This window comes from Fringilla coelebs (genome assembly GCF_963513975.1).
Source record: "Fringilla coelebs genome assembly, chromosome: 2".
NCBI lineage: Eukaryota > Metazoa > Chordata > Aves > Passeriformes > Fringillidae > Fringilla > Fringilla coelebs.
This window is the reverse complement of record NC_140029.1, coordinates 88,151,486-88,166,470: the sequence shown is the minus strand read 5'-3', so window position 1 is coordinate 88,166,470 and position 14,985 is coordinate 88,151,486. Positions and strand designations below refer to the sequence as shown.

General features: G+C 46.4%; 1 protein-coding gene across 1 annotated transcript; it reads left to right on the top strand.

Moving 5' to 3' along the window:
• Positions 1–232: 232 nt before the first annotated feature.
• On the top strand, positions 233–13,150 carry NRIP2 (nuclear receptor interacting protein 2; the record flags this gene model as incomplete). Its single annotated transcript, XM_084226741.1, has 6 exons — positions 233–463; positions 5,072–5,248; positions 9,698–9,780; positions 10,213–10,340; positions 12,204–12,256; positions 13,058–13,150. 6 exons carry the CDS (start codon positions 233–235, stop codon positions 13,148–13,150), a joined length of 765 nt encoding a protein of 254 aa, XP_084082867.1.
• Between the last annotated feature and the right edge of the window lie 1,835 nt (positions 13,151–14,985).

Here is a 14,985-nt window from a genome sequence, read left to right as displayed (position 1 = left end):
GGAGTGGAGAGGACAGAGGGAGAAACAGGCACCGAGACACTTCAGAAATGGGTGAGTTATAACTAAGAGAGCAGGAGGAAAGGCAGAGAAAGGAAGAGAAGGAGAGCCGTGAGGAAGAGAAAGGGAAAGGAGATCAGAGACTGAGTCAGCTTCCAGAGGGCAAACACCGGGAGACGAGTTCAGGGAACATCCCAGCACACCAAGAAGGACCTGTTCTGTCGGAATCTTCGCCATGAGCGCAAGGAAGAGCTGCACCCTGCCACTGGGGCAAGGAGACCAGGAGGAGAAGCAGAGCGAGGGTGCTCCCGACCTGGAGCGACAGGAGTGTGAGATGGAGCTGAGGAACAAAGCTATTCTGCAACAGAAGAGGCGCCTCAAACAGGCCACCCAGTTTGTGCACAAGGACTCTGCTGATCTGCTGCCCCTGGATGGCTTGACAAGGCTTGGCACCTCCAAGGATCTGGTGAGTCCAGTGGGATCCTGTTTGGGAGGGGGTTCTCCCGATAGCCTTCATTCCAGTTAGGAGCTGCTGTCAGCTTGTGAAAGGATCATAGGTTCAGCAAAAATGAAACTTCCCTGCAGGATCATCTAGAAGCAGGTCAGGGTGAGGGGAAAGAATTAATCGCTCATTTGCGTGCATCCATCTTCTTGTGCCTCCCCATAGGAACCAAACTCCGCAGGCAGACATGGTCTGGAAGGACTCTCCAGAATACAGATTTCCATTCACCCAATACCTCTGTGTGTTCATGTGACATGTATATTTCCATGTGGGACATCTCTGAAAGCCCCCATGTATTCCTGCATGATCCAGCTCAAAAGCAGAATGCTTCCTGGACTCAGCAGGGAGGGAAGTACAATTAATGAAATTCTGAGAGAATTCTGTTTGACCTTGTCACCCTTTTGCATTTTTCTCTCTTCCCCCCACTCTCTGGATTTATGGAGAGGCAAGCAAAGGGCAGGACTGCAAACCAAGCAGGCAGGCAGATGCAGCACCTGGCACTCTGGATGGCTCCTTTGGGGAGGAGGCACCGGAGTGAGGCCTGTGGGCATCTCCTTGTGGTGACGTGGATCAGGGAGCATTAGGGAGGGAGGTCTGTTCCAGCAGCCTTGGCAGTCTGTGGTCTGGAAGGGCTTCCCCAAGGCTGGAAGCAGATTCCCACAGGATCTATTACTGGCTCAACTGCACACATACTCTCCTCGCTCTGGAGTTTTGCTGTCCAACTTCTCTCCACCGTAGAGTTAAACTGCTCAAGGATGTGGAGGTCTAAACCATTTTCCCAAAAGAGGGCTCACGTCTGGATGTGACAGGGGCACAATCACTTGTTCCATCTGTGGCAGTGGGTGTCATAAAAGATCTTGTCCCTCCCTGCAGTCTGTGCTCCCCTCTGCATCCTCAGACAATCGCAGCAACGCCACAGATGCTCTCGTGTGTGTGCCTCCAGTCATTTCCCAGCTCCTGAGGCATGCAGTGGCACAGGGCCACACACGTGTGGGACCTGGCACTAATGGGAGCGAATCCTCCTGCTGAAACCTTGGGGTGCAGCAGCTTGCAGACCAGGGGGCACTGCCACATTCCTGTGCTGGCACATCCTGCTGCTCCCACCACCCTCCCTGCAGCTCCCCTAGCAGCTGCTGGGAGTCCCTGGCATGGCAGGGACTGGGTGGCTCCTCCAAGTCCCCCTGAGCTGTCTCCTCACGTTCTGCAGCCGCGCTCATGGCTGTCAGCAGGGACCAGCGTGGCGTGTCCCTCGGCCCCGCACGCAGTCATGGCTGGAGGGCGAGAGCCGTGTCACATCAGCACTGGCTGTCTTAGCGAGGAGCAGGGACTCTCCTCCCCGTGGGGAAGGAGCTCTGGCCACACTGGAGCCCGGAGAGGCAGTGCTGGCCCTTGGGCCTGCAGCTCCAGCATCCCCTCTGGAGCGCAGCCGGGTGTGACCCTGGCCCGTCCCTGGGCAGGATATGGGGATGAGCCACTTCTGAGAATTCTGGTGCGTGTTTGCTGACCCCAGCCACAAAGGCAGGAAGCAGCACATCTGCCAGCTTTGCTTTGGGATTGACTCCTGTCACACCACGCCTCAAAGTGACAGCAGGCACCCTGAAGCCCTAAGGGGTTCCTTGAGTGAGACAGTCCTTGTCTAAATCACTTGCCACAAGCGGCTCTCCTGCTGGAAATAACCATTCCAGACAGGAGAACTTGTTCTATGCCGACAACGTTCAGTCACTGCAACCCACTGCAACTTCATGTTTGGTCCGTAACAGAATAGCTGAAACATTTTTACCATGGAGCCAGGGAGCAGTGAATAAAGCACAACATGTGTTTTTCTCACATGGGCATTTTGCTCTGGTGTTAGAAGGCACGAAATAAAGTGTGGCCACTGTGCCAAGTTCACACACACAGTGCCATACCTGGGGTCAATGTGGTACCTCCGTTTCTGCTTTAACTTGGAGCAAAAGAAGAACTAGGTCTTAGATTTCCAAGTGGGATTCAGCAGTTCCTACAACTTAGTGGGACACTGAGATATTGCTGTGATGTTTTGGGTGCTGCAAATCAGAGTCCCAAATATGCTTTTGGCTTATTTTTTTAGACATTTCTCCAGCACTATGAAAACCCCATCTCTTTTTCCTAAATTGATCTGGCTCCCTCCTGGAGGACAGAAATACAAAAAAGGAATGTACTGAAAATGAAGCAGCAGTAGGATGTGCTGGAGAGTTTGATTTGGAGAGAGAGAGTAAAAGACCCCTGACTCCTACAGCACTTACACGGGGAGGAAAGTTTAATTAATCCCCCAAAACAGGTCTCCACTGACAGTGCCAGAGACTCCAGCTGTGGCAGGTCCATGTTCTAAAATTAGAGCAAGGCCTCATGTAATATAAAATAAAATACCTGCTTTCTTTTGCAGTCACAAGCTGTTACTTTTTGCCGCTCTTTTCTGTGTATTCTGGGTGTGCACTCAGCTTATGCAATGCATCCAGAAGTGCCTGCAGTTTGATGGGCCCATCGTGTCTCCAATAATGAGTAATTATATATTTCTGTGGAGATCTCATGTTTCCACCTTTGCAACAAAAAGCATGAACAGTTTTGATGTTTTTTTAAATGGCAAAAAAAAAAAAAAAAAAAAAAAAAAGTAGCTACATGAGCTAAAATATTCTGGAAGTACCAAGAAGGTCTGAAGATCTGGCTTCTCATCTCTGAACAATCAAGATCCCCAACTCATACAATGTCACTAATCCTAGCAAGGCCTGGAGGCTTCACATTGGAGAAACTGAACCTTGCCTAAGTTGCACTGGGAATCTTCTTTGGTCCCTCTAAGTGCCCCTGAGAGGGCATCCTTTCCAGCTCCTGGCCACAACACTCACAACATCCTCCCTTACCATCCTCTAAATCTAATTGTTTCTGACCAGTCCAAGAGCTACAACGCTCTCTCCACTTCTCCATCTCACTGGTGAGAGAGAAGATGGGCAGGGCCCTGGGAGTCTGCTCTTGAATCAGATGCCTCCAAAATCCCAAAGCTCAGCTAATCCCCACCAGCACTTGGCCTCTTCCCAGCCTGAGTGACAAGAAGGGGACAGAGGTGGCAGCTGCAAAGAGCTCGCTCGTTCTGTGGGAAAGGTTGCAGGAAGGGGAAAGGTCCTTTGCATGCCAGATTGTGAGAGGCAGGAGGGAGGATGGGAATTTGGAGACCTGCTGTTTGTTCCCTGCCCTTTTCCCATGGCCCAGATGTTAGCTGGCAGCCAGACTGGCACTGTGCTCAGAGTATTTAGGGAGCTAAGCACAAGGGCCAGCTGTGCTGTGGGCCGGCACAGTAGGCTGGGAAAAGACCAGGAACAGAGGGATATTTTTACCCCATTTTTTCAACTGCTGCAGTGTTTCTCATGCAGCAAGTGAATGATCTGACTCTCACCCCTTGAGTGGCAGGGAAGCAGAGGCATGAGGGACTTGGCATCTTGCAAAGAGCCAGTGACAGCCGTCCTGCACCAACCACTGGGCAAAGCTGACAAATCAGGGGGCTTAAAATTGCAGCGTGCACACTTCTCTGGCCTCAGCTCTCTGGCCCTGCATGAGGCTAGTCTGAAACATGAGTAACCTGTGGGGTTCATGCAGCCCAGCTCATTGGCAGGTCTGTTCTAGTTCAGGTGTTTGGCCTGCTCGTTGACAAGATCCTGCATCAAACTGCTGCACCACCTGGAAGATGACTTCGTTTTTTTCTTTAGAGAGATAAAAACAACAGTTTAATCTGTAGCACATTAACCCCTTTAGATTGTTTGCCTTTTTTTCAAACAGGCTGCTGTTACTGGAAGGGCCATGGCCAGCTCAGAGCAGCTGCACTCCTGCAGAAGGGCCGTGGGGCTGAGTCCATGGATAAAGGACAAAGCTACCTGCAACAGGCACCTGTTTCATTGGTGCTGCCCATTGTTGATTCAGTAGCTGTGCAGAGACTGGATGGATCAATACTGGGCAAAATCTAGAGCATCTGATGTTGGGGAGCAGAGACAGACTCCAAGGAACATTAGATGCTCGTTTTAGTTTCCTCCTTGGGGAGCCTCCTGCTTCACTACAAATAATTGCTCGTACACCTAAAATATCTGCAGTCCTGCCTTCTTGCCCACATGTGCACCACACACATGCTGTGTTCCTCGTGCCCTCCCACACTGGAAGGTGTGAATGTGCCTGGTGGGATGTCAGCACACACCCAGCAGGCAGTGCACTAATTCGAAATTAAAATTGTGCAGTGCACTAATTAGAAATTTCTAATTAGACATTAGACTCTCCAGCACATGTTTAGCTGAAGGAACAGATATGTGTGGGGTGAGCATGTATCACGCATATTCTTCTCCTCCAATAATTGCATCCCAGAGACTTGCCTGTTGCAGACATCCCAACACTTTAAAACCAAATTAGCAGCTACCAGAAAAATCTTGGGATGTAAAGAAAGTTTTTTTGGATAAGCATGTCTTTCATCAGGACCATCAGTTGGGTCAAGCATTTCCAACCTGCATCCCTGAGCTGGCAATATCTTTGTCCTTAGCTCCATACTTAGCTGGGATTTCTCTTTCTTTGTGATGGAGACAGCAGCCTCATAGCGTGGTCCAGCGGCGCCTCTTGGAAGGCAACCTGAACAAGCTGCGGGGAGAGGCCAGGGGTCAGTCTGCACGGGTTCCATCTCCGCTGGCAAAAGACCAGGATGACAAGATGGAAAAGGGAGAGGACAGGAGAAAAGAGACTTCACCCCTGCTAATACAGTGCCAGGTAAGGCGACAACACAGTGCTGCTGATTTCACAGTGATGGCAAATGCTCAGAGCTCCAGCTGCCCCCCTCCCAAGAGCCATGCTGAGTTATAAATTGCAAAGCCAGCTGCAGCCAAAAAGAAGAGATTTCATGCATGGCGTCTCCTAGAGTCTGGCTGCAGGTTTTCCAAAAGCCAGAGGAAAGCCTTTCTGCTACATGCCTTCTTCTAGTTGCCCATATTTGAACATAAATTACCATAATCACATCTCCTTCCTTTGGAGGCCAGCTTTCCCATGATATGAGGTATTTTATAACTGCATGTAGAAGCAAGGAATGTCTCCTTATCACTAGAAGACAGGTACCTCTAGCTGATTTACATTTAACTCATTCCAGTCTAGTCTGATTCTCTCAGGTGTCAACGGAGCTCCTCAGAAAGTGGCTAACTGTGCTCCAAATTAGCACAGCTGCATCTCTTGATGGAAGCAGTATTTTTAGCTTCCTTTTCTTCTTATATCCTTCTATACAGCAGAGCACACTACTCCCTGGCCCCTGCAGTTAGATAAAGCACATCCAAAAGCTGTGGCCCATGAAAGAGGGCTGGATGGTTAGAGCTGCACAGTAACATGCAGATATGAGACCCACCAAGATACAGAACTGTTGTACAAAACCCATTTTAAAGCTGTTTATAGTTCAGTTACTTGTCTCCCATATCCGAGTGTAAAGGCTACACTTCCAAGAAAAACATAAATACCTTTGAAAATTCATTTAGCACAATAAATAGTGATAGGAACACAGCCTGGTAGTAAGTTTCTGAAAGGCTTAGATCAGATATCTCAGTACCAAGCAAAGCCACTGTCTGGTTTGTTTTGCAGCCTTCACTGCTGCAATTAGGCATTGCTTACCCTGCATTTTAGGCTTTAATATAGCTGGGTTAACACAACCACACCTGGGGAACAGACTAGTAGGATGAATGGCTCTCAGGGTAATTTCTTTAATTACTTGGAGCTTGGTTTTGAGCAAATAAAGGTGTTTCTTTTTCTTTAATAGTCTCTCCTTATTGTTCTGCAGGAGGAAATTTAGTGATAAAGGGTGGGGTTTTTGCCAGGCATGCACACTGAACAAGGACAGGCATGTACAGGTGTTGTATCCCAGGGGCAGTAGCTAAGTCAGTGTTACAGTCCACCAGGCATTCCCTTTTGTGTTTCTAATGCACTGAACCCCGACTGTCACCCACAATTTATTTCCCATCACAGAGGAAGGTTAATGAGCATCACAAGCAAGGAAATAGACCTAACGCTGCATGTAACGCTCCCTGAATTCTGCACAGGCATTTCTCTCTTTTTCTGCCCTTCTTAGGAGCCAGTCACTGTTTGTCACACTTGATCTTACACTGAAGGAAGGGAAGCTCTCCTCCCCTTCTTTTTGTCTTGCTGCTTTTGATGTTCACATTGTGAACTTCAAAAAGCCTCTGCTGTCAGTAACAGAGCTGTGGCAGGAAATAGGATTCAGGCTGCCAGTTCATTTGAACCAGAGAGGTGAGCTGGTACCTTTTGGAGATCTGCTTGATTATAGTGCAGTTTTTATTAGAAATGGAGCACAGCCCCAGAGAAGTCTTTTTTTTTTTTTTCTCCTGACTCCTGAGAAAAGATAATCTACCATTTACACACAGGCAAGTATGCTGAAAATCTCAAAGTGGTAACGAATGCATCACCTGACTTGTAACTGAATTTGACTAGGGAACAAACCCGAATATATGTAGACTTCAGTGGTACATGGAGATTCAGGCAGTAAGTGGTTTCACTCTAACAGGTTTTAGTTGCCCTTTTAAGTCCCAGAGATCACAGACAGACCTTGTCTATAACAGTTGTACTGCAGTCACTCACCCTCCTATTTGCTTAGGTGGGTTTCCCAGGTGGTACTTTAGCAGAATTGCCCCTTTTTGTGACAGTTTTTGAAAAGCACTTTGGAAAACCAGTCATGACTGGCATCTGCAACACAAAATCAAGCTGTTATTTTTTGTGGTGGGGCTTGTCTCTTGTTGACTTGGAAATAGATGCTGAAAAACTTCACTGCTGTAGAAGGCCAGTTTTCCTCTGTGCCAAAGCATCCTGGGATTGATCAGCCTTTTGTTTTCTAAAGCAGTTTGACTTTGGAACTGACATCATTTCAGAAAACACAGCTCTTTATAGTGATCCTTACTGATTCCCCTTCCCCTCTTTCTTGGAAATTCCCATAACGGACATTTAGATAAAAAATAAACATGACTGGTGGGAACTGACTGAAAATTCTGGAGCAGAGATGAGAGTGGGTAAACTGATGGAAAGTCCTCCTAGCCCAAGAAGCCTTGGAGTGCTTATGAGCTGCCTGCATTGTAGTTTTGGTACACTGGACCACGGACTTTCCTCAGGCTCCTGGTGAGTTCTCTAGGGAAATAGTGGTGAAGAGCTGTTTACACTCAATGAGATTAAATGTTGTTTTCTACAGAATAATCGCTGGCCTATTATATCCTATCAAGTCTCTAACTTGCAGGCTTCCCAGCCTGCTCTGAAATAAAACTCAGTAATCTGCCTAGTGATACAGCTTAGGCTTATTATAACAGCAGCAGCTCATGCATCTCAAGTCTGCTGCTCCCAAGTGATTCCTCAGCAATTGCTATCCAGGCTCCAAGTCTTGTTTCTGAGTAGAGAGGATATGGAGGCAGATGTTTGGCATGCACCTACACTCTGTGCATTACCTTGCCTCTCTGTTTAGTCTGGCCACAGCCTTTTCAGGCAGGGCTGGTGTGTCAGGGAGGACCAGGCAGTACAGACATTGCAGAGCTCTAAAATCAGAAGGGAGACATTTTGCCATAGAATCACAGAGTGGTTTGGGCTGAAAGGGACCCTGTTGGTATTGTCTGTTTGCAGCATTCCAGTATTTCTCACAGGAGTTGTTTTCTTCTTTCTCTTTATAACTACTTACAGATAGCACATTTTTGAAAATTAAATCTTGGAAATACTGGATGTAGCTCTGGGTGATGATTAATAATCATACACAGGTTTAGATAAGAAATCAGGAAATTGAAACATTTTCCTTGACCCTGCTGATGCTGCACTGAGTCCCTCATAGCCATGCTTAAGGTGTTCAAACATTTAAACTTGTTGGGACTGAGTATAAGAGTAGAGAAGAAATGGCAGCATCTGTTTGATGCAGGTCTGTTGCTGCATCAAAGTGGTTCATGTTACAGAGTGCCATAGTGGATGGAAGAGAAGGAATCATAGGAAAAACACAAAATATAGTAGGAATACAATGAGCCCTGCAAAAGGGAAATTTTGTGGGTGGGGGTTTTTTTTCTTTTTTTTTTTTTGGGCAGTGGTGTAAGACAGAGCCTTGAAGAAGTTGGCCATCAAGAATAGGTATGATTAGGCACCATAGGTAAAGATGTATTTTGTAGATGACAGTTACTCCATCTTTTCCAGTTCCTTTACTAAGTCCTGTTCCTCCTGTTTGTTTTTTTTTCCCTCAACCTAATTCTTATTGATGTCTTTGACAACTCTATGCTTTCAGACCCCTAAAATAAATGTGACCTGCTGTTACTTCATCACTCCAGGCCTGCCATTAAGGACCTCTCTGCAGAGGGGACAGAAAACAGATGGCAACCTTATCTTCTTTTTCCTTTCATGTTCAAAGGGGAAAAGAAATGAAATGAGCAAAGCACTGGGAACTGTTCCGGTAAAATTGTGCACAGGTTACTTGGGTGCAGGGCAGGCTGCAGGCCCCTTTGCTAAATGACACCAGCTGTGACTATTGTAATATCATGTCTTGTAAACTTAAAGAGCTATACAGGAATGTGATGTAAGCCCTGCACAAAATAGTAATATCTTGATTAGGTTGTGTCTTGGATTCAGGAGTCACATGGATTCCCAGTTTTTTTGGGAACTGCCTTAAATTCAAGCTCATTTCAGGTGTGTTTGTCCTGGGTGCTCCTGCTTCTCCTTCAGACTTCTCCCTCTGGCAGCTTTTCTACTGAGAACAAATGTTTAGCTCTGGGATATTGGTCCATGCAACACCAGAAGAAAGGGAGAGATGAAACTCAGAAAAACTAGCACATGCTCATATTCCTTTAGAATATGCATATTACTTTTGCATATTACTTACTGCTCTGCTGACAAAGTCCATGTTGGTTTTATGAACAAATTCTCTAACTGTGCATCTCTTGACTGGAACACTGTTAAGTTAAAGTCACACTAAGATAAGTGTCTGGGCAATCAAATACAGATGAAGGAAGGCAAATCCAAAAAGAAGTGTTTGAGAGCAATTTGCAGAGCATTAGGGAAATCACCATTGTCTTGGATGAAACTCTTGCCTTCTACTACTGCCTAAAACACCACAACTTGGCTACGTTGCTCAGAAAATCCAAGTCACACTGTTGGAGGAGTGAATATGCCAATTTTGAGCCTACAGTAATTATCTGTTGTTGTTTTTTCTAGTGCCAAGGTCAGGTATTGAAAGCAACTGTTAACACTGGCTGTCTACCAAACCTCATCTCCAAGAGGTGTTTAAACCAGCTGGGGTAAGTCTTTGCACAGTATAAAAGGAGGGATGGCTAAAGGAAAAACCATGGCAATAACCCAGACACTCTGGATTCCCATCCCCAGGGATAATGACTGGCAGTTTTGCATGTGCACATGGCTGTTGAGGAGAAGATGCAGAGGGTGGGCTACAGGGGAGGGCATTGGAGCACTGGCAAAGGTGTGTGCAGACCCCAGACTCGGAGGCAGAGCTGTGCAATTCTGCCTGCGTGTGCTGCAAGGCAAAGCTGCCCAGCTGGTGGCTGCTGCTGAGGTTTTGCTGGTTGAATCTGCCTCCAGGCATGTGGTATGAAAGAGATTCCCCCTCTTGTGGGCCTGTTCCCAGTGAGACCCAGAAGAATTGCATCAGTGAGAAGTCCTGGTTTTCCTCCTCTTCCTCTGCTTGAGGCAATAACAGCTCTTGTGTCCCACAGGCTGGAAGAAGTGTCTGCCATGGACTGTGGAGACCTCTCTCCTCCCATCCCCAGCGTTGTTGGCCGAGTAGAACATTTGGAATTGCAATTTGGCCAGGAGACAGTGCTGTGTTCAGCACTGGTTGTAGGTGAGAGTGCCAGTCCCTCCTCTCCCTTGTTTCTCCCGTGTCCCTCTTGCCCTGCCAAGGGCATTTAAAGGACCTTTGGAAAAAGTGTAACATGGTGGAAGGTTGGTGATGTGGTCACCTCCACTGCAGGCCAACCTCACTATACACAATGAATACCCTCAATGTAACCAAAGGCAAAGGGCATAGGAAGATTACAGAGAAGACAGAAGACATCAAAAGTGGGGAGAAATTAGGTGCTTTTTCAGTCTCAACTAAGGATGTGAAAAATTCTCATTTTGTTTCTAAAATGGACCTTTCATAAAATTCTGCAGATGGCTTGATTAATCCTCTGGTGCCTTATGTTCTCCTATGGAATGGGCACTTGTATCCCTGGCTGGCTGGAAGTCATCAGAGAAAGTAACAGAGGGTATAGCTAATTTCCTAGAGTGCTCCTCTGCGTGCTCCTCTGCCTCTGCTGCAGGAGCATCCTGAAAGAACCTGGAAGCCCCAGAGTGCTGAGTCTCCTTCAGTGTCCTGAAGCAGGACCCTTTGAAGGAAGGAGCCATAGGAGACAAGGTCAGGCCAGGGGGCACTGAGGCAGGCCCAGAAAACAGCAAAAGGGCTGCATGTTCTGCATTTACATCAAGCTGTGCATATGCTGAAAACAACGTGATTGTCTTTTTTTTCCCCTGTTCTTTCTCCCTATTAGTCTTCCCGCTTTACCTTCTTGCTTTAATGTGTTTCCCCATCTTCAATGAGTCCTGTTCATCTTCCAAGGCTTCCCTTGCTCCCTCTTTTCATATACGTTCTTCCCACATTCCTAAGTCATCTAGAAAGAGCTTCCTCCTCTTACACACTACAGCTTGCTCTTCTTTCCTGGTTTCTACTCTGCTTGTTCTTGCTCTTTGTGGGCAATCTGTACTAGTACCATAACAGGTGAATTTACCCCATAGCTACTACCTACTACCCATTTTGTTGGAACATGGAGATGGTTGCCTGGAAGGAGGAGAACTGCCACACCTGTGTCTTACATCTCCCTGTGCACACAGTGCTTTCATCTTATGTGGTTAGAAATAAATTATAAATTACAGCCACTGGTGACAGGGCATGCAGGCCTCCAGGAGACATGTGAAGTGCTAATGAAATTATAAGTGGCTGCTGACTCCAGGACCTGGGAATTTCCCTTAGCTACCACTGTAACCCCTGGCATCTTCTATGTTTGCTGACACTGAAGACTTGCAGCAGTTACAAGTAGGACAGACAAGTTACATGGAAAAAAACCACCCTTAATAAAATTATTTAATAAGATCAGTTAGACTGCCGCCATTAGGTGCAGGCTTTGGTCAGAAAACTGAACCAGGAGCCTGCTTGCATGTGACCTTTATCCCCTCTCCTCTCCATTTTCCCATGCTTGTTCTCCCCTCATCCACCCTGCTGCTTGCCTTCTGCCTTTTGTCCTCCCCTTACACGGCCCACAATAAGCTTCATGGGATCCCACAAGTCCCTTCTGATATCTCATATTAAGTTTCAAACAATCACATAACCCCCCTCAAATTCATCTCACAGTAGTCATGATAATCATGGTTTCCTTCTCTTATCAGCTGCAAAGTTCATTTTGACCATCTTCAGGACTATGCCTAATTAGCTCCTTTAAAGGCTCATCAGTGAGTGGCAGGAGAGATTTATTATTGTCACTGCTACCACCTGCTTGTTAATGTTGGTGTGTTTAACTCATCCTATTTTTTATCTGCTTTATATTGATTCATAAAAATTCATGAATCAGATGTTCTTGTATTTCATATTCTTTTATAGGAGAGACACACTTTCTTTAATGAGGCAGTATTACATAACCTAAAGCCTGATCAGTCTCTTCTCTCTTCTCAGATGATGAAATGCTGGAGTTTTGCATTGGCCTCCAGACTCTGTTGTCTCTTAAGGTAAGGAACAGCTCCTTGCTTTTTGCAGGGTTCCTCTCAGGAAGCTCTCCAAGATGTGGTTGTTGTAAGCATCAGAATTACTTAATGTCCAGGTCTCTTGTGCTTGTCACACAGCTGCCTGACTGGGTGCAGTATGCTCTGAGTCACTGACTCCTTTCCAGCCCTTAAAGAAAAAACACACTCAGTAGGATACTATCACAGCTCCCATTTTCTGTATTCCTGACCATACAAGTTGCAAGCAGCAAGAGGAAACTGAAGAGGAGACGAGAAAAGGCACGGCTTAGACCCGTGTTGCCCTGTGAAGGCAGATGAGAACAAGCTGTGCCCTTGCTTTGAGCCAAATGCAGCTGTGTGATCACATTCAGTGTCCAACACTCGCTGGCCATGAGTGGAAAGAGTCCTTTTGTCAGCTTGGCTCAGGGTCAGTGCTCTGCTGAGCCTGGCTCCTGGGTGGCTCAGGATACGACTGCAGCAAGCCGGCTCCTGCCTGTCACATGTTTGTGGCCACATGCCAGGCTCATAAAACAGGAAAAACAATGGGTTGAATGGCTGAGGGATGTGAGGACATCAACTCAGAGAGGGTCATAGGAAGAAGGGAGGGAAATGGCTTTAATCTGTGCAGGGTTTGAAGATGAACCCACTACAGGGAGCAGGAGCAAGGAGGCAGCATGTGGGACAAGGAAGGAAAACTGTAAGGTTTCTACAAACCCAGAGAGGTGTAACAGGTTCTCCCCAGTCACAGATATCATGAGATTTGCTATCTGAAATGCCCAGCAAATAACTGTCTCTCTCCTTCTTCAGTGTTGCATCGACTTGGAGGAAGGAGTCCTGAGATTTAAAGCACTGAGTGAGGAGCTGCCTTTTCTACATGCCTCTGAAGAGCCTGGTCAGTGACTGGCTGCATTCCCCATGTCTGGAGACTTGCTGCCATGAGAGAGAGATGAGGGTGAGGCTCCCATGCCCCTAACCTTGCTGAGTTCTAGGCTGAGGCATTCAATGGGGAGTGAGAAAAAGGCAAGTGGGTGTTGCAAGCTGTCACTGGGAGTGCCTCAACTTGAGATATCCCACCTTTCAGTGGACCCTCTTGCTTGTCCTAATGTGCCGAGTGGGCATTTTGTTCTTGTTCTGCTATTTGGCCCTAGTCACTCCAATTTCTGGTTCTGTAATAAATTTATGCTACCCCTTTAATGACTTTACAACGCACTCTGTTCACAAGAGTGTCTCTGTGAACAATCTCCAGTTGTTCTATTGACAGGAGAACAGTGTTTTCTTCAAAGACCTCCAAAGATTATCACAAATGTTTCCCTTCTCGTTGCCTCAATGCCAGCGTACACCAGTCCTGTTTCTTTGTCAGAAGGGCTCTGTTCCCTTTGTCTGTACTCTGGGAAGCTGGATTTTGCTGCTTTTTGCTGGCTCAGAGCAGAACAGAAGTATTTTCTTGGGAAAACTGGCAAAAAGAGTTTTAGAGTTCTCAGTTCTAAGAAACCCTTGCAGAAATGTTGAGTGCAGATGCCTAAAGCACTGACAGGGGCTTGGGCTTTGCCATTGCATCTCTGGGCACTAAGCTATATTATATGAATGGCAATGCTTACCATCTCTTGGTGTATACTCTGTAACCAGACTTGCACACCCTGTTCTTCTGGCCGGGCCACTCCTCTCTGCACTCCAGCTGCTAGAGCTGCATCCCTGTTCCCTCTGCTGCTTCATCTGAGATCCTGCCACTCAGTTTAAATGCTGTGATGAATTACAGCACCAAGTCTTCTGCTCTGTCAGCTCCTTTCTTCCAACCTGAAATCCAGTGATTAAACACAGACACATAATGAGCCTTGAGTCTTGGCATCACACAGCCCATCAACTTTGCTTCTCTTGCACCAAATGAGAATTTGTAGCAGCAGCTCTGGTTAGAGCTGTGAACTCATCTGGAATGTTAAAGGCGATTATTGAGTCACTTAATTTGGTTTATTTGATTTCTTTAATTTCTTTTTAATTTCCATACTAAAGCATCGCTATATTAAAAGACATAATCTATTCTTAACTAGCTCTAGGAAAAATGCACTTGATCAGGGCTTGTTCCATGCCTCATGGCTACTGATTCACTCTCCAAACTGCAAAATATACCTTTATCCACCCTTAAAAGGCTATGACAACCCCATTTTGCCTATTTTCCTGGATTAAACAGCTCTGACTCTCTTCCTTTTTTATCAAAATGGTCATTGTCCCTGTTGTGCTTCTCAAAAAACATGTGTATGCATTTTTGCTCTTTTTTTTTTTTTTTTGTTAGTTCTTTTCTCTACAGCTGTGTGCTCTAATTTAACACATGCTAAGGACATCAGAAAAAAGCCTGGCTGATATGATTTGGGATTCACTTGCCAGTGATAGTTGGTGTGGCTGGCATCTGCTCCTCCTATTTTTACTGTTAGTCATCATATCTTGCAGCTTCTGATACATTCCTTGACTTCTCTGCTGCTCTTCTACTTGTGCATCTATTTCTGGCTGCATGAACTGCTTTCCATGAATCTCTCGAGTGACACCAATGGTTCTCTCATTTAGTCAGGAAAGCATGCCTGCTCCATGAGCCTGTCTTCCAAAGCAGCAGTAATTCCTCCTGGATTTGTATCACTCGCATGCCTGACTGGCTTCTCAAATCTCTATCAAGGGGTCTAGATAGCTCACACTTGTACTAAACCATCTTGTATTCTAGCTGCAGTCTATGTGGTGCCTGGGCCAAT